This window comes from Schistocerca gregaria, chromosome X, assembly GCF_023897955.1.
Source record: "Schistocerca gregaria isolate iqSchGreg1 chromosome X, iqSchGreg1.2, whole genome shotgun sequence".
In the NCBI taxonomy this organism is placed as follows: Eukaryota; Metazoa; Arthropoda; class Insecta; order Orthoptera; family Acrididae; genus Schistocerca; species Schistocerca gregaria.
In genome coordinates, this window is record NC_064931.1 from 161,022,181 (window position 1) to 161,042,576 (window position 20,396).

General features: G+C 40.6%; 1 protein-coding gene across 1 annotated transcript in view; it reads left to right on the top strand.

Annotated features, from left to right (window-relative positions):
- The window catches only part of LOC126297853 (methionine aminopeptidase 2-like), a 106,950-nt gene that overhangs the window by 78,985 nt on the left and 7,569 nt on the right, over positions 1–20,396 (top strand). Inside the window, exon 8 of the mRNA XM_049989119.1 lies at positions 17,581–17,755. Coding sequence (XP_049845076.1) covers positions 17,581–17,755 — 175 coding nt within the window. The remainder of the gene's footprint in view (positions 1–17,580; positions 17,756–20,396) is intronic.

Genomic DNA, 20,396 nt, shown 5'->3' on the forward strand with positions numbered 1-20,396 from the left:
AGACCAGTGCCGTGGGGAAAAACCTTGCAGGGAGGCTTTTTTGCAAGTGCACGCCTGATTAGCTCTCACTGTATGCTAGATTATACTGTCTATTGCTGGCCAATAAATGTGCTACCAAGTTCAAGGTTTCATCATCGATGATCCCCCCCCCCCCCCCCCCCCGTGGAACATATGTAGCAGCTGAAGGATGCATTCACAGAGCAGAGGTGGAACCATGATGCGACATTTAGCATCCTTTGTAGATAACTACTCCACCCTGAACAACATTAAGCCCATGTTTCGTAGGAAAATAATTTCGTGACACTGGGTCTGATTCTTTTGGGAGACACTCTGGCCAACCACTTTGCACTGCTGACAAGACTACGCGGGAGGTGGTACTGGCTAGTAGTCACTGGTAATTCGTGAGTGGTGAATAAGAAATCTTGGAAGGTGTGGTGTATAGTCTTGCCTAGAGCAAAACACAATTTCCATACATTCAGACTCAATGTTGGGGCCATTGTGGAGGCGTGATAATGCGTCGGTTTTTGCACGAGTGCAGTGATCCAAAAATGAATGTTGTAACGGTAATTGATCAAAAACAGAGTGCAACATTGCAAACACTGCACTGTTTTGTCTGTAAGATCAGAATGTGGTTTGTAAGTAACTGTAGCCTTATCCCATGTAGGAAAACATGGAAATTTTTAGTGACATTCAAAGTGGCCAGTCCCAGCTTCTCAATTTGTGAATAATTTTTCCACATTTGCAAGAGTGTTTTTGTAGACACAAAAGTGGTCTGTTGCTTTGTACCCTCAGTATTCTTATCCAAGAAGACAGATCTGAACCTGTATTGTGTCTCATTCGTTGCGAGGGTGTCAAGTTTGTCCAGTACGAATGGCACTACTTGTGCAGGTGGCCACAGGTGTGTTTTCAACAGCTTCCTCTAGTGGTTCAAGGGATGCACAAGTGAGCTGACTGGGGAATGAACATTGCATAGTAGTTCATTTTCCCCAGAAGAGACTGCAATTCCTTCACATTTTTCGGTGCTGGCTGCTTCTCAATTGCACCTATGTACTGTGCCATTGGGCTTAATCCCACTGCTGAACATATGCCCCATATACTGAATGTTCAGTACAAAGAACTCGAATTTCCCGAAGTTATAATGGAGTCTGTTCTCCAGCAGCCGCTGAAATAGAGTTCATAAGTTCTGCGTGTGGTGTTCACGAGTAGCACCAGTCACCCACACGTCATCCAAATAGTTACACGTTTCGGAGTATCGTGAGTTAGTTGCTCTGCATATCTGTTGAAAATTCCCAGTGCCGAGGTGACCCAAAAAGGCAACCTCTTGTATTGATACATTCCAACAGGCATATTTACTACCAGGATTTTCTGCTTATCTGCATCTAGAGGTAACTGTAAGTATGCAGCCTTCAAATCAATCTTTGAAAATCACTGGCCCCTGCTACCTTTCTTTAAAGTTCCTCTGGCAGAGGGATTGGATGAATGTCAGTCTTACTTTGTACAGCGTGTCCCATTTATATTGAGCCCCCTAAATAACTGTTTGTCCACATGCAAATTAAAAAAAAAAATGTTCCATGCAAATGTTCTTTAGCCATCAGTGGGAGATGAGTCAGCATCATTGTCTTCATTGTTGCTTTGTTTTTTACAAAGATATGAACAGCGGTACGACGTTTTTAAATGGCACCATGTATTTTTTACTCGGTAATTCATTTTCTCTCCTAAAGACCTATTCAAAACTGTATCACAGTGTACCATTCACTGAAACACAATGTTATCAATTACATAACACAACTTTGACATTGATGCTCCCAGCGATTAGCCCAGGTACTCGGGGTAATGGAACACATCCACATACTGACATTGACAGAGGACAAATGTAAACATAAGTGGAATGCACACCCGTCATTCCGTCAACCATCGTCAGTTGAATAGTTCTGTGAGTAGAATGTACACCTACGAAGAGAAGGTAGAAATGCTACTTATCTATGTGGAATGTAAGTTAGCAGAACAGTAATTGCAATACTGTTTTCTTATGTACTGGTACATTTAGTAAAGTAGTTTACTCCTTTTAAATACTGTTGTGCAGAGTAGGCATACAGTAAAGGCTGTCCTTCCTACAAATTGCATCAACATAACGTTTCTTTTATTGTTGTTGTTGAAGGTAGGCAAAGTGCTACGCAGGCAGCGAAACTGTACAGAGAAAGATATCCAGACAAGAATCCACCTTCCCGATGGATGTTTTCTCGTCTTGTTGCGTCGCTTCAGGAAATGGGAAGTTTCAACCCATGACAACACAATCGCCGTAGCACTTGCACAGACGAAGCTGCCGTAGTTCCTGTTTTCGCTTCCGTTGCTATGAATCCACATGTGAGCACATGACAGCTTGAACACGAGATTGGCATACCTAAAACCAGTATACCTAGTATTCTTACACATCACCGGTTCCATCCTTACCATGTACACCTACATCAAGAATTGCATGGGTATGATTTCCAGAATCATGTACAGTTCTGTCAGTGGGCACAGCAGCAAATCCTCGCCAACCCGAACTTCTCCAATGTTCTATTTACTGATGAATGTTCCTTCTCAAACAAATGACAGGTAAATACAAGGATCATGTATTCTTGGTCCAATGATAGATAGGTGGAACATCAGCGTCACCGGAGAGGTAACGTCTGGTTTGGTATGCTTGGTACTACAATTATTGGCCCTTATTTCATCAATGGTATTCCAGATCACATAGCGTATGCCAACTTCCTCAGACAAATTCTTCCTCTTCTTCTGGATGAAGTGCCACTAACAACCAGAATGCTTGTGTGGGATCAACACGATGGATGTCCAGCACATAATGCCTTGCATTCACGTCGTATTCTGAACCAGAGTTATCCTGCCAGATGGATTGGTCTAGGAGGAACAGTTACTTAGCCTGCTACGTCTCCTGATTTAAAACCTCTGGACTTTTTTCTTTCGGGATGCATTAAAGATCTTGTCTATCGCGCTATTACAACAACTCCAGAGGACATGCACGAATGTATTGTGCTTGCTTGTAATTCTCTTCAGCAGGCAGTACTGGAAGCAGTAAATAGTTCTTTCAGACGACGAGTGTACCAGTGTATTGGTGTCCAGGATAACCACTTTGAGCACCTTTGAATGTTCTTCTCCTGGGTAATGGTACAGGAGAGTCAGTCAGTTTTGTGTTATGTTTCTACTTGGTTGTCATTTGTATTCTGACAACTCCAGCAAGTGGAAAAGTTTGAGACCCCGGGCTTAAAGTCAGTGTTGTGTTATGTAATTAATAACGTGTTTCAGTGAATGGTACACTGTGTGATACATGTTTGAATTGGTCTTTAGGAGAGGAAATGAATTACCAACTAAAAAATACGGGGTGCCATTTAAAAAAAGTCATACCACTGTTCATATTTTCGTAAAAAGCAAATCTATAACGAAGGAAATCATACTGATCGGTGTCCCCCTGACGGCTAAATAACATTTGTTTGGAACATTTTGTAATTTGCATCTTGACAAACAGTTATTTAGTGTGGTTAAGATAAATGGGACATACTTCATGTTAATCATGATCGTAAAATCACCACAAATCCTTACAGACCCATTCGCTTTATTTATGATCATCTTGGGAGCTGCCTACTGACTAGTTGAGATTGGTGCAATTACCCTCAATTCATGTAATGTGTCTAACTCGGGCTTTACTGCATCTCACATTGACATCTGAACTGGTCATGCACAACAAAATTTACACACAACAAAGTTAAATATGCCCTTCAAACTCTTAGATCCTACCAAACATTGTTTTGATTAACTGTTGATAAGTCTCTAATAATGATTCTAAACCCTGGAGCAATACTGAAGTGGACGTCAGGTTCACCTCATCCAGTGTGTGAATACCAAATGTGGCAAACGCATGTAAACCAAAAGTATTTACAGCCGACAGCAAACTTACATTTAGCAAAGTGATTTGCTGTTTCATGGTCTTATATTTTACCCAAACAGCAATTTTCCTTCACAAAGAAATCTTTTACAGCTGTAGAAAATAACCTGTCCTGCAGTTTCGGTAGACCAGGGTAGCCCAAACGTTAAGTTTCTTGGTTAATCAGAGAAACTACTGCCCCCATATCCACCTGGAATTGGGTCATAATACCACTGATATCCAACTCAATTGGGAGTTTATTAGGCACTTAGGTAGTTTCTGCTGAGACTGGAGCTAGCAAACATTGATGGTTGGTGTGGTCATGCCAGCCACAGTGTATTGGAGAACACCCGTGTATCGATGCAGAGTGCAGTTTTCATGCTGTGGCACACCACTGCCTAGTACCCTGCAACAGGCTAGCATGTTTCAAAGAAACACGGACATTGCCAGAGTTCGTGGCACTCCAACAACTGGAGAAGATTTATGCAGCAGTGAGGTTGAATCCAGTGCTGAGGGGGAACTTTTCTTACTATCTAACGAACATAAACGATTCCCAGCAAGGATGTATCTGTTTACTAAGTCCATTGAAATCTACTTGTGTGCAAGAAATGTTTCCTTGCACAGAACTCTCACTCTGATTGTCATCATGGGGAGTAATTTATCAACATTTATTAACATGTGGTAGTAAAGAGATGAGCTATTTGTTAACTATGAGGAGGCACAAAAAAAAAAAAAAAAAAAAAAAAAAAAAAAAAAAAAAAAAAAAAAAACCTGAAATAGAATTGCTGTGGGTGGAGCTAGTGAAGTATGCATTTCTGCCGCTAGGTATGTATAGCACAACTCATGGCCAGTTCAGTGTCGGCTGTATCAATTACCTGCCTTGTTCTGTGCATCTGCAGTGACTGTTTTTGCTAGTGCTCTTTTGTTCTTGTTTCTTTTTAATGATGGGAAGTTTAAATGAATAACGTGCTGCTCTGAAATTTTGTTTTCTACTTGCTAAAAATGCTGCTGAAACTGTTTTAATATTGAAAGCAGCTTACCAAGCTGACACTATGGGAAAAGCTCAAGTATACGAGTGGTTTGCTAGATTTAAAAATGGTGACATATCTATTGATGACCAACCTCGTTCTGGACGTCCATGAACTGTCTGAATCAATGAGAGAGAGAGAGAGAGAGAGAGAGAGAGAGAGAGAGAGAGAGAGGGAGGGAGGGAGAGAGGGGTAGAGGTAGACAGTGCCTGAGTGTTGATCATGCTATGCATAAAAATTTATAGCTGAAAACTGGCAGTGCAAAGACTATTGGACTGTACCTGTAAACTTCATTAATTCTACAGCTTAAGTGACCCAACACATCAGATGATAAACTAGTATGGTGTGCAGCAGACTTCCCTACTCCCGTGCACCCTTTACAGGAAATATGTGGTACAGTCACATTAACGTGACCATCACCTACGTTCAACATCAACATACAATAACCACTCACAGACGGTTGGTGGCAGCACTAGTAGTGGACCGTTTATAAAGCATGCTGGGGGACACGGAAAACAGTGCAGTTGTTGTCATAATGTGGAAACTGAGCGACTAATCAGATGTCCAAAAGGGCATGATCATTGGCTTTCAGGCCAAGAGTAAAATCATTTCTGAAATGGCAAGTTCGTAACTTTTTCATGTGCCATTGTAGTTAAAATATACCATATGTGGCAATATGGTGCTATCCAAAACCAGTGCCGAGGCACTGTATTGTGTCAAGGACCGTAGGTGATGTGGATGAATAACAGTTGTAAAGGTGTGTGCGGATGAATAGATTTGCAACTGTTGAGCAACTAAACGCCCAGATCGGGGCCGGGGGCATGAGCTGCCCGTGGGCACGCAACTGGTGTTCTGTTATTCGTGAATGGGGCCAAAGGCTGCCAACAGTACACAGTGGACTCATAATGCTGAAGTTTATAGTCACATTTGTATTCTTTACCTTGTCATAATTATTACATTGTGACAATACAATGAATAATTATGACACAGTATAACATGTTAGTACTATTTTACCAATCATTGCAGGAGCTCCATCTGTTGCAGTCAACGAAGTATCCTTAAATATCATTCTCGTATTATACAAATGTACACCATGTGATCCACAGTATCCAGACACCTGGCTGAAAATAACTTACAAGTAAGTGGTACCCTCCATCCATAATGCTGGAATTCGACACGGTATTGGACCACCCTTAGCCTTGATGACAGCTTCCAGTCTCGCAGACATACATTCAGTCGGGTGCTGAATGGTTTCTTGGGGATTGGCAGCCTGTTCTGCATGGAGTGCTGCACTGAGGAGAGGTATCGATGTCAGTTGGAGAAGCCTGGCATGAAGTCGGCGTTCCAAAACATCCCAAAGGTGTTCTGTAGGATTCAGATCTGGATACTGTGCAGACCAGTGCATTACAGGGATGTTATTGTCATGTAACCACTCCACCGCAGGCTGTGCATTATGAACAGGTGCTCGATCATGTTGAAAGGTGCTATCGCCATCCCCAAATTGCTTTTCAACAGTGGGAAGCAAGAAGGTGCTTAAAACATCAACATAGGCCTGTGCTGTGATAGTGCCACGCAAAACAATGAGGAGTGCTTGCCCCTCCATGAAAAACATGACCACATCACGACACCAGCTCCTCCGAATTTTACTGTTGGCACTACACACACTGGCAGATGTCGTTCAACTGGCATTTGCCATATTCACATCCTCCATAGGATCACCATATTGTATACCATGATTCGTCACTCCACACAGCGTTTTTCCATTGTTGAATCGTCCAATGTTTATGCTCCTTACATTAAGTGAGGTGTCGTTTGCCATTTACTGGCATGATATGTAGCTCATGAGCAGCCGTTTGACCATGAAATCCATGTTTTCTCACCTCCCGCCTTTTAGTACTTGCAGTGGATCCTGATGTAGTTTGCAATTCCTATGTGATGGTCTGGACAGATGTCTGCCTATTACACATTATGACCCTCTTCAACTGTCGACAGTCTCTGTCAGTCAGCGGACGAGGTTGGCCTGTACTCTTTTGTGCTGTGTGTGTCCCTTCAGGTTTCCACTTCCTAGCACATCGGAAACAGTGTACCTAGGGATGTGTAGGAATGTGGAAATCTCGCATCGAGACGTATGACACAAGTGACATCCAATCACGAGCCATGTGCAAAGTCCGTGAGTTCCGCGGAGCGCCCCATTCTGCTCTCTCATGAAATCTAATGACCACCGAGGTCACTGATATGGAGTACCTGGCAGTAGGTGGCAGCACAATGCACCTAATATGGAAAATGTATGTTTTTGGCGGAGTCCAGATACTTTTGATCACATAGTTTACATTGAATGAAAAAGTGATAATACACTCCTGGAAATGGAAAAAAGAACAAATTGACACCGGTGTGTCAGACCCCCCACACTTGCTCCGGACGCTGCGAGAGGGCTGTACAAGCAATGATCACACGCACGGCACAGCGGACACACCAGGAACCGCGGTGTTGGCCGTCGAATGGCGCTAGCTGCGCAGCATTTGTGCACCGCCACCGTCAGTGTCAGCCAGTTTGCCGTGGCATACGGAGCTCCATCGCAGTCTTTAACACTGGTAGCATGCCGCGACAGCGTGGACGTGAACCGTATGTGCAGTTGACGGACTTTGAGCGAGGGCGTATAGTGGGCATGCGGGAGGCCAGGTGGACGTATCGCCGAGTTTCTCAACACGTGGGGCATGAGGTCTCCACAGTACATCGATGTTGTCGCCAGTGGTCGGCGGAAGGTGCACGTGCCCGTCGACCTGGGACCGGACCGCAGCGATGCACAGATGCACGCCAAGACCATAGGATCCTATGCAGTGCCGTAGGGGACCGCACCGCCACTTCCCAGCAAATTAGGGACACTGTTGCTCCTGGGGTATCGGCGAGGACCATTCACAACCGTCTCCATGCAGCTGGGCTACGGTCCCGCACACCGTTAGGCCGTCTTCCGCTCACGCCCCAACATCGTGCAGCCCGCCTCCAGTGGTGTCGCGACAGGTGTGAATGGAGGGACGAATGGAGACATGTCGTCTTCAGCGATGAGAGTCGCTTCTGCCTTGGTACCAATGATGGTCGTATGCGTGTTTGGCGCCGTGCAGGTGAGCGCCACAATCAGGACTGCATACGACTAAGGCACACAGGGCCAACACCCGGCATCATGATGTGGGGAGCGATCTCCTACACTGGCCGTACACCTCTGGTGATCGTCGAGGGGACACTGAATAGTGCACGGTACATCCAAACCGTCATCGAACCCATCGTTCTACCATTCCTAGACCGGCAAGGGAACTTGCTGTTCCAACAGGACAATGCAGGTCCGCATGTATCCCGTGCCACCCAACGTGCTCTAGAAGGTGTAAGTCAACTACCCTGGCCAGCAAGATCTCCGGATCTGTCCCCCATTGAGCATGTTTGGGACTGGATGAAGCGTCGTCTCACGCGGTCTTCACGTCCAGCACGAACGCTGGTCCAACTGAGGCGCCAGGTGGAAATGGCATGGCAAGCCGTTCCACAGGACTACATCCAGCATCTCTATGATCGTCTCCATGGGCGAATAGCAGCCTGCATTGCTGCGAAAGGTGGATATACACTGTACTAGTGCCGACATTGTGCATGCTCTGTTGCCTGTGTCTATGTGCCTGTGGTTCTGTCAGTGTGATCATGTGATGTATCTGACCCCAGGAATGTGTCAATAAAGTTTCCCCTTCCTGGGACAGTGAATTCACGGTGTTCTTATTTCAATTTCCAGGAGTGTAGTTTGAAACAGTTTTGTGGTGAAGAAAAGCAAAGGAATTCACACCAGTGTGCAACCTTTGATGTGCTATTTCATCACATAATGCTTTCTATGTCAATTATTAGGATGGGAAACAGCAGAGTTATTTTCTTATGTTTGTCTGTTAGTCAAATTGATTATGGTGTTTTTCCTGGTGTGACGAGCTCATACTTCATGTTGCACATTCTTCTGAGCACTGATGTGCTGTTCCAGCTTCATTTAAAAAACTAAAGGCGGGTACACACATTCAGATGATACCGGCAGACGATAGAAAAGCGGTTGCCTGCCTGCGGTTCGATATAGGCACAACACAATGACAAAGAAAGAAATAAGAATAATCTTTTCTCTGCATAATGCCATAAAGAATACTGCAGTGTTGCAAAATAATAAAATGTATAGGTTGACAGCAATTACAACCAGTAGTGAGCATTTCAGATTCTGTCACTCAGTTCAGCAGAGAAAAGGGTGGGGGAGGGAGGCAGTACAGGGACCAAGAAAAGTAGATTAAAATACCGAATTTCATGGCTGCAAAAACAACATGGACATAAAATAATAAGTAAAGACCACATGCTTTATTAAAGCATCAATTAATGCATGTAACATTACTGAGAAGTCTTAAGTTCTGTTTTCACCATGTACCTTATCATAACAACAATATTAGATGCTTGACCAACCACTGCAGCAGCTCCATTTTTTACAATCTACGAAAGTTTTTCCCAACAAATATCATTTCATCAATAATGTTTCCTAAGAAAGGAAATATGTGTTGACCATAGCAGTACCGTGCATTGGCTCGTAATGTGTCCCTCCGTCATTCTATCTCTACTCAATGTCAATACCTCTCACAAATACAGCAATCTGAGCAACATCCATTGCATCTGTGCTTTCATCCAAAGCCAAAGAAAAAGCCAAATGTTTAGTCACATATTTCAGTTGTGTTTACATGTTGTTTGCCACTTCTTGATATGCCTGCAAACTTCTCCATGAAAGAGGTACTGCTTCCAAAACTGGAAGAGTTTCTGGACACAAGATTTTTGTGGCAGCAACAAAACTCTAGTAAATTTTCCGTTAGTAAAGGGAACACCGTTTTTGTCATTTTAAGAGCTATGTGATAGCTCACTCTCATTGCACCATCATTGTGGATGACGTGGTTCTTTTGTTGTAGATGTGTTACAAAGAAGAGGTAAAGTGAAGGGAAAATGCTTTATAAACAATAGTAAGATTTTCAGGAAATGAACTTTCTTCTTTCACTCTTTCCTCTTTTAGCTCCAGAAGTGTGACCTTCCTTTTTCCAATATAAAAAGTGATCATGAATTTCTCATGAAGTAGTCAAAAATGTCGCTTCACATAGTACTTCTTCCACACTGTAAAATAGCATTACAAAAGAAACACTGAAGACCAGTTTGTTTTTTAATAAAAAAGTAATCTTCTTCTCACTGTGGATTTAGGAATTCCAGCAGTTTTTGTTTTGAGGACCTTAACTACTACTCAGGCACTTTCGTCTCATTAATTTTGTCCTATTAGTGAACGCCAAAGAGACTTCGATACTGACAACAAACATTAAGTAAACAGATGTGTCATGCCATGCACACATCTGTAACAAACGTGGTGTTAGCAGATAGGTGGAGGGGGAAGTGCTGGCTGACAGCACCTGTGGACAAGGAGTGTGGGCACTCAAGAGCGCGCGCACTTGCAGTATTGCATTTGTCCACCCTGACTTGATGAATCAAGGGGCTACCAATAGCATCTCCTCAACAACTGTTCAGTTCAAGACATATGTCATAATTATGCTTTTCTGCACAAACTACCAGATCATGAACAGAAATAGAAAGAGGAATTATTTGGCAATAGGACAGTGCTGTTAATCAGAAAGTCCTTAATTTGAAATGTCTGGAAACCTATAGTGTTGAAGAACAGTGCACATACCAGAACTCCGCAGATTTTGACCATGAGCTGTTTCATCCCTGCCATTGGCATACAAATCACAATTCCGCTTTTCACCACAAACTAGTAGCTCATGAAGTGATATAGCAGTTATTTATGAGAAACTACCTGCAATGTTGAAAAACTATGCTCCTGCCTACAGATTTTGACTGTGAACTATTTGTTCCTGATTTATGAAAGAGAATAGTTACATCAGGAACGCTAAGTGAAGTTTGCACTGGAATAATGTATATTTTTCTATACTTATAGTATTACATAAAGTACCAATAGTAACAAATGTGATTGGAATCCAGGGAGCAAAATTACATAAAGGAAACAAAACACAAGAAAGGAACGAAGTTACTGGTAAAGCATAACAAAGAAACTTGTACATAAGGTGTAAGCATGCAGTTTATTGATAAAACCACCAAAATGTTGATTGTGCGGTGTAACTAACATTTGAGATACAAGTATTTGCAGTGTCAGACATTACATAGCAAACCTTGCAGAAGTAAATGTAATAATAAAATATTACAGCAAATGAACAAAACAAAAGTCAGTCTATTTGAAGAGATACACTATGTGATGTAAAGTATCTGGACACCTGCCTGAAAATGACTTAAAAGTTCGTGGTGCCCTCCATCGGTAATGATGGAATTCAGTATGGTGTTTGCCCACCCTTAGCCTTGATGACAGCTTCCACACTCACAGTCATGTGTCCAATCAGGTGCTGGAAGATTTCTTGGGGAATGGCAGCCCATTTTTCATGGAGTGCTGCTCTGTAGAGAGGTATTGACGGTGGTCAGTGAGGCCTGTCATGACGTTGGCATTCCAAAAGAATCCCAAACATGTTCTGTAGGATTCAGGTCAGGACTCTGTGTAGACCAGTCCATTACAGGGATGTTATTGTCATGTAACCACTCCGCCACAGGCCGTGGATTATGAACAGTTTCTCAATCGTGTCAAAAGATGCAGTTGCCATCCTCGAATTGCTCTTCAACAGTGGGAAGCAAGAAGATGCTTAAAACATCAGTATAGGACTGTGTTGTGATAGTGCCATGCAAAACAACAAGGGGTGTGAGCCCCCTCCATGAAAAACACGACAACACCATAACACCAGCTCCTCTGAATTTTACTGTTGGCACTACACAGGCTGGCAGATGACATTCCCTGGGCATTTGCCATACCCACACCCTGCCATCGGATCACCACATTATGTACCGTGATTCGTCACTCCACACAACGTTTTTCCACTGTTCAGTCGTCGTCCAATGTTTATGCTCCTTACTCAAAGTGAGGTGTCGTTTGGCATTTAACTGTGTGATGTGTGGCCATGACCATGAAATCAAAGTTTTCTCACATTCCTCCTAACTGTCATAGAACTTTCAGTGAATTATAATGTAGTTTGGACTTCCTGGGTAAATGCCTACCTATTACACATTAAGACCCTCTTCAACTGTCAGCGGTCTCTGTCAGTCAACAGATGAGGTCGGCCTGCATGCTTTTGTGCTGTATGTGTTCCTTCACATTTCCACTTCACTATCACATCGGAAACCATGGATCTAGGTATGTTTAGGAGTGTGGAAATCTCGCGTACAAGCGTACAACACAAGTGACACTAAATCACCAGACCACGTTCAAAGTCCGGGAGTTCCGCGGAGCACCCCATTCTGCTACCTCACAATGTCTAATGACTACCGAGGTCAGTGATGTGGAGTACCTGGCAGTAGGTGGCAGTACAATGCACCTAATATGAGAAACGTATATTTTGTGGGTGTCCGGATACTTGGGAACCATAATGTATGAACACAGTACACACGTTTTAGGATGGAACTGATATAACTGAATAAATTTCACTCAAAACCATTTATACATTGTTTCAAATCCTTAACCAAAAAGTTATTTTCGCAGCCATGGCTTGTGCATATTTTTTTCCCTCCTTGCCATGCTTATTCTGCCTTCCACAACTAACTCATTATATGTTTTACTTTCCTCTCGCAAAAGTAAATGAATCCTTGTTGTCACCAAACTTTTATTTATCTTCTCCTGCACATACAACTTTCTGGGAAGATTACTCTTTGCTTCACCAACTCAGCCATGTAAGTGGTTAGATCATCTAGTAGCAATCCCTCTGACAGCAAATTGTTATTGTTGCTTCTCATGTACATGTCTGCGGTCAGCAAAACATTGAAAACTGCATTTGATGGCTGAGTAAATGAGGTCTCTGTAAATTATTTCAGATGTAAAAGCAAAGCAGTCTAGGAATTTTCCTTGGATGCTGGAAGGCTCTTTTGACATGATTTGCAGAGTAACAGTGTGCTCGCATAAGCAATAGAGAGGCTGTAATTCTTCATGCTTTCCCGGTGATCTGTTGACATCTTGGATATTCGGGAATCCAGCCGGATGTTCGCGTCGTTCTCGCACGATATTTCAACAGCGTGCCTCGCTGTCTTCTTCAGGTGCTACCTGAGACTGAGACCAGTAGAGAGGCTGCTGCTCATTATCACATACCATGCCATCATCTGGTTCATCAATTTCCTCAGCATATTTCTCTTAATTGGTTGACTGCCCACTGATAAAACAGAATGGTGTATCAACAAGAAAGCTGACAGGATTTTGTCAATTTCAAACATGTACCAACTGTAATTCCCAGTTCTCTCATCATACGGCTTGATTTTGTCTTCCTGTAGGAGGAGATACTAGACAATGAACTTTCATTCCAGGTGCCTCACATTCAGATAAAATTGTTACAGTTGTGTCCTTGATGCATGAACTTGAAAAATAAGCTCCTTTATAATGTAAAATATTGTTTGCTTCCATCTGTACCCAATGCGACCCACATAAAGAAAAATACATGAGAACCTGGAGTGTAAGAAAAAAATTTTGCAGGTGGTATAGTAGCATTACAAACGATACATCCAGTGCCAGAATTGTGCTTCAACAATAGAGTGGTACTAACATTGTCCATCATAAGAACTGCTGGTTGTATCTCTGGTATCAGGAGGTCAAGTTTGACTTTTAGGGAACCCACGAGTTCTCTCAGTACACAAAGTTTATCTTCACATTCTGTAATGTACAGCTGAGGGTTATCTCCAGTAATGTACAGCTGAGGGTTATCTCCAAAAGAAACATTAATTTGTTTTCAAGCAAGGTTTTTTACTCCATTTTTCCACAAGATAGCTATACCTTCATGGTTTTCTGCAATATTTCACCTGACCACTTGCTACCATTGCAAGTTCCCTGTGCTATAAAGCACAGTGGTGTATCTGTCCATGTTAAAAGTAATGTGTAATGAATCTATAAAGTTATAGACGTAGGTAAGCCTGTGGCCCTTATGATTCTGTGCCTCAATACGCCATATGCTAGGCTGGCTACAAATATCTTGATCTTGTTTACTTCAGCAAATTACCTGAACATGATTACAAATAATATATTCTCCTTTCCTATTTTCAGTGGTCTGCCAATGCTGGAGTAACTTTTTGATTCTGCAACTGTAGAAATTGAGTAATTTTGAGGCAAAGAACTCATCGACCCATGTTCCTTGAAGGCTCCTCAATAGAGAGCAGAAAAGGTGAAAATCTGAGGGTGTAAGGTCAGGTAAATTAGGTGGTTGCAGAATGCCTTCCCAATCTAACTTTTGTATAGTGTTTTTTGTCCACCTAGCAGAATGTGGGTTGGCATTATCACGGAATAGGATCAAATCATGCAGTCTTTCAGGTCCTTGTTATTAGATTGTATTTGCAAAGCATGTCAGTTGTTGACAGTAAATGTCAGCAGTGATGGTTACAACTCGGGGTAGCAATTCGTACTACAGTACACCATCACTGTTCCACTAGATGCATAACTTTAATTTTTGTGGATGCTTGCAGGTCTTTGTGCAGGGAATTGCTGCTTTCTTTGAGCCCAGTGATTCCTTTCTTTTTCGTATGTTAACAGAAAGACACAATTTCTTGCCACCAGTAACAATATAGGATGGGAATGGTTGGTGTTGTTTACAAGTCAATTGATGATACGCGAGCAGAGAGGCACATATGGCCAACTGATCATTTATCTTAGAGCATGCAGCACCCATAAACTTGATTTTTGCCCATAAACTTGATTTTTGAACCTTCCCCATTGCATGCAAATGTCGATGATGTGGAATGATCACAGTTTATCACATTTGCCAGTTCTGAAGCACACTTTATAGGGATCATTGTGGATTAGTGCATTTAAATGATCATCAAAAATTCTGAAGGTCTAACTGAACGTGGAGAGTCACTAATGTCAAAATGGTCCTCCTAAAAATGAGAAAACCATTTTCTTGCTGTGCTCTCTCCAATGGCATTATCCCCATACACGGCAAAAATGTTTCTGGCTGCCTCTGTTACTGTTGCCCCTCTATTGAACTCGTACAGAAGAGTATAATGGAAATGTTCAGCTTTCTCCATTCGGCAATGCTAGTTTGCAAAACAAAAACGTTATGAACTGATGCACCAACCTAATAAACAACAACTTTATTTTACAACTATATGTATCATGCTGAGTAACTATTTATAGTCATTTACTTAATTCTTCAGTATATGTACCTTGTACATCATGTGCATAAGTTTTTTTTTTAAATACATGTAAAGACCCTCAAAGGTGAATAAAGCATTGAACCAAGCATACTTCAAATCACAAATTTTACTTTTTAATAAAGATGCTGTCTTTCAAAAATTGTTATGTGCTAATAAACACAAATGAAGCATTACATTGATGGGGTAAAATATTTCTTGGTAAGTTCTTAACCACGCTAAAATACTTCCTTTGTGGGGCAGAAGTGTAAGCTATTTGTCAATCATCAGAAAAACCTAATAGCTGTGGTAATTAACACATTTTTGTGTCCTATGTTCCTGTTTACAGTATTGCACTTCCAGCTTGAATATTTGAATCATAATTCATTTTAACAGTTTTTATAAGCATATCATTGAATTTCTACATGGCAAGCACTAAATGTAGACAGTATTTTCAACTGAATGCAAGTCAAAAGAAGACATGGTAAAACACTCTACAGTGCATTCCAGCCAAGGTATTTTTACCACACTGGACTTGCATTTGCGAGGATGATGGTTTAAACCCACATCTGACCATCCTGATTTACGTTTTCCATGATTTCCATAGGTCAACTCAGACAAATGCTGGGGTGGTTCCATTGAAAGGGCTTGACAGATTTCCTTCCCCCATCCTTCCCTAATCCGAGCTTGTGCTCTCTCTCTCATGATCTCTTTGTCAGTGGTGTGGTAAACACTAATATCCTCCTCCCTCCTCCAAGCTATTTGGCACTTGATACCAATAGTTTCCCATTTCAAGCATGTACAGCTACAAGAAAGGCGATTTTTGAGTCTACATCCATTGCACACTTCACAGTTAAAATTATCTGACCAAGAAATGTTTTCTCCAAAGGAGTACACTCAAAGGTACAATCCTTACTGCAACTGTGAGAAAGCAAAACTTTTGTTCTAATTCATCGACAAAGTATATACAGTGACAATCAGTAAGGTAGATGTATTTTGCCTCAGCAGTATAAAGGGTACTTCAGCTCACTTTATGTATGTGGCCAATTTATGATCAGCAGCCTGATAGGCCTAAATGTTGTACACTCTGTTGATCAAACCAGTAAATCAGATGTGTTGTTATAGTGTTTCAGACAATTGTGATTCAACAGCAGATGTTGGTATGATAAAAATTTCAAAGCTACTGAAGGTGTAAAAGTTATTTTTCTGTGTTACCTGGTTCCTTAGGTTGTATTTCAAACATGTTTCCTCTCAGCAGTTGACTTGCCTACCAGTGGTGGTTTACGAGGGCAGCAAATGTTTGGTATAGCATTGAGTTAAGCTCCATTAATTCATCAGCTCTACTGGTTTCCAATTTGTTTTGAGTGAAATGATTCTGATTAGAAAAGGAAATCAGTATTAGATACCCTCATTACGACCGTTGTCATTAAAGTTGCAAAAAAAATTATTAACTGTCTATTAAAATAATTTTTGAAAGTTAAAAAATGGTCCAACTGTAAAACAACAAAACTTTGCACACATTATTGATAATGGTAACAATCTGCACAAAATGTTTGAGTAACACACTGTTCATCTATCATATGCTATTTACTAAATGGCTCAAAAGTAATTTAACTTAAAAAAATCACGTATAACAACATTTTACATATCGTTCCTAGTATCTGCATTTGAGACTGTTCCCAGTAGTAAAGAAACCTCCATAAAATACTGAGAAACACTAGTAAACAAATGAGAAAAGCATGCTTCAGGAATTGCACATTAACTACAAATGTCCACGTAGTATATAAATTAAGAATTTAACCCCACAACATTGTGCAGTAATTTTCATCACAAGTTTGTTCGAGTTGAAACACTGCAGGTCTTTGCTATGTGATGTACTTGTCGGTGAATTTTGAATCTTATAATTTACATTAATGCATGAAAACTGTATGTACTGCCCACAGTCAAGGTTACCTTGCAAGTTGTCAGTTTGCTCAGCTGATTTTCATCAACCTGATTCTTCTTCTTACTGCATTTCTCCCTTCAGAAGGAAACCTATACAGTTACTTTCCTTCTTGGTTTGAAAAGTATGGCAGGCACTACACAGCACAAAACTTATGAAAATACTCAATACTACCTGTTTTGCACAAACAAAGTACAGGACTATTTCAGCCAATCATGAACTGCTGGTGACATTAAGCAGTGAGGAAAAGGATGGCTACACTTTCCCTGTAAAGAGCTTGAAGTGTACGACAGAACAAAATGCTTCTCTAATTTGCTTGTGACAACAATCTGATAAATATTTTAAAATCCATTTTTTCCTCCTGTAATTTTGTGGTGTATTTTTATATTGTAGCTATATTATGAAAATGTAAATATACTTGAATATTATATTTTCAGGAATTCATGCAGGAAAAACTGTGCCTATAGTAAAAGGAGGTGAAGCTACAGTAATGGAAGAAAATGAAGTATACGCAATAGAGACATTTGGCTCTACTGGTCGTGGTCAGGTCCATGAAGATATGGAAGTCTCTCACTATATGAAGAATTTTGATGCATCTCCTGGTCACTTAAGGTCAGTTAAATTCCTGACTTATTGCTGTTAGTGAATGTCATCATACTATACATCTTTATACCAATTATCCCTCTTAAGTGTGGCATTTCTACAGATGTTTCCCTTTTGATGTGTGTAGATGGAGTCACTCCTAACAAAAACTGCTCATATGATTTCTCTTATGATACACAGGTTCATTGGAAAGACGTTTTGGTTCACATAATAATAAAATAAGTTGTCTAGATTGTAATTTTATGTTCCTACTTCATATTAGTCTTGAAATTAGTTTGAGTTCAGTATAATTATTGATAGTGATGGCAAAACATGAAGAATAATCAGTCTGTCTGGCAACATTGCTGTGCTGCATTGGGTTCAGCACAGAGATGACATTGATGACAGCTTACTTTGATTCATTCTAGTATATTTTACATAATGACCTTAACAGGATGTCCAGAACAGTTTTTAATACTTTTCTGCTCTTCTTGTAATTGTTTATATTTAGTGCTAGTGCTTTGCTTGGATAATACACAAATTTGCTGTTTTTCACCAATTCTATCTCGGTGCAAAAGAAATTTCTCAACTACATTAGGAACATTTTAGTAAGAAATCTGTCTTTGTTTCTTGAGATGTGATTCATTTCTACATCTTCCCATTAGACAAGGAACAGCAATCAAAGCAGTTGATGGAAACCTGGCAGCCCTGCATGGAATAATCCAATTAGATTTGATCTGCTGGAAATACTGTGACCATTGTGGGGCCTTGGAATATTTGCCATATTAACAAGATTTTTTTTATGCCCCTGTACCCACATACAAAGAAATTTGTCGCTGGGAAACAATTGTTTTGTTTTATTTTTGTAGATGTACAATTATGGGAAGGATAGGTTTCTACTCACTGTGAAGATAACACATTGAGTTGCAGACTGGTACAACGAAAAGACTGTTGCGTATCAAGCTTTCAGCCAAAGCATTCACTAGAAAAGAACAACACACATGCATTCAGACAACAAGCACACCTCACTCTCTCTCCAGAGATAGCAGTCATGTGAGGTGTGCTTGCTGGTGTGAATGCATGTGTGTTTCTTTTCTAATGATGGCTTTGGCAGAAAGCTTAATATGCAACAGCCTTTCCATTGTGCCTGTGTGCAACTCAATGTGTCATCTTCATGGTGAGTAGCAATCTGTTCTTTCCATAATTGTTGGTATTCCAATCTGGACTTTACATTGTTTGCTTTTTGTGGATGGGCGTTCTTGTATAGTATCATTTCAGGGATGGAATACACTCTCTAGAAAAAATTGATGAAATGTATTGACATAGAAGGAGGCAGTTTTAAAATAGTGTATTTTTTACCTGAAACACGTAAAAAATCCCACAGTCGAGGGGTCAACAAGAATTCTCACATTAAGTCCAACAATCCCCTTGACTATTTTATAGTGTCTGTAATACGGTATAACTGAAACAGTTACAGGCAGGCATATGTACCAGATATGTAGGCAAACAAGTTTCTGGATTAAAAGAATAGTTTATTTTGCACTGCTGTCTGTCGTAAACATTTGGAAGTTGAAACATTGGCAAAGTACTTCCAGTTGTGCAGGCATTATGCAGCAACAACACTCAAGTGTGGAGGTAACAGTTAAACTACTACTTCTGCTGAAGGTACATTTAATTCGGACTGCTATTGCATGATATTTATGTCAGAAATTGTGTCTAATGTAACTGGTGAAGAATTCGTGTCATAAATATATATTTTGACCACCAGTGGTATGTGTTTACACACCTGTACCAGCAGTCGTAAACACTGTTTGTTTGCAAGTTCAAACTCACCCCAACAAATATCTTGGAAGTTGGCTGCTTGTCTAATTTCCTGGCACCAAGCAGTAAGTGTTGAGCGAACTTGGATGACAAGAAAGAGCGGTTAAAAGTTGAAGAATTAACATGTATCACATAAAACCTGAACTTTGGGATGTTACTTGTAAAAGTTATAAAGGCAGTGTGAAGAAATATAATGCCTGAACAGAAATCGTATAAGAATTTAGTACAACTGTAGAAGAGATTCAAAGAAAAATTCCTAACTTAAGAAATCAAATTAACAGTGAATTTAAGAAAAGTGCAGACAATATCTGCCAGGGCATTGAAGAATTATTGCATGTATCAAAATGGTTGTACTTCAATTTGCTGTAACTTCTGTAAGAAATCTTAGTGTGCAAATGGGCAGGAGGAAATTTACCACTGCTAGGTAAAGAAAAATTAATAATTTATTTATTTATTCCAGTTTAATTGTTAACATGAATCTGTATTGGATAGGAACTTTGCCTTATCTGCTGACAAAATATTCTCTCCACACTTCACATACTACTCTAGCATTCTTTAAGTAGTTCTTTAATTACTGCCATGTATTATTTCACTTGTTTCTAAATTTTATCTGTCAAATATGCCTCTGGATGTGTGTAAGTTTGCAGAATATTTTTTAAACAATAACCAATAACGTAAAATGAAAAGGGCCAAAACTACAGATTCCACACAGTTTGGAGACAGAGAAGCCTTAATACTCCAAGTCTGGTAGACTTAATACAAGAGGTGTTTTCCACTATTCATCTTGCTATAGTATGTCTGAAGTTATAAATTCTGATGAAACCTGAACTGTTAAATGTGTATGGTTTCA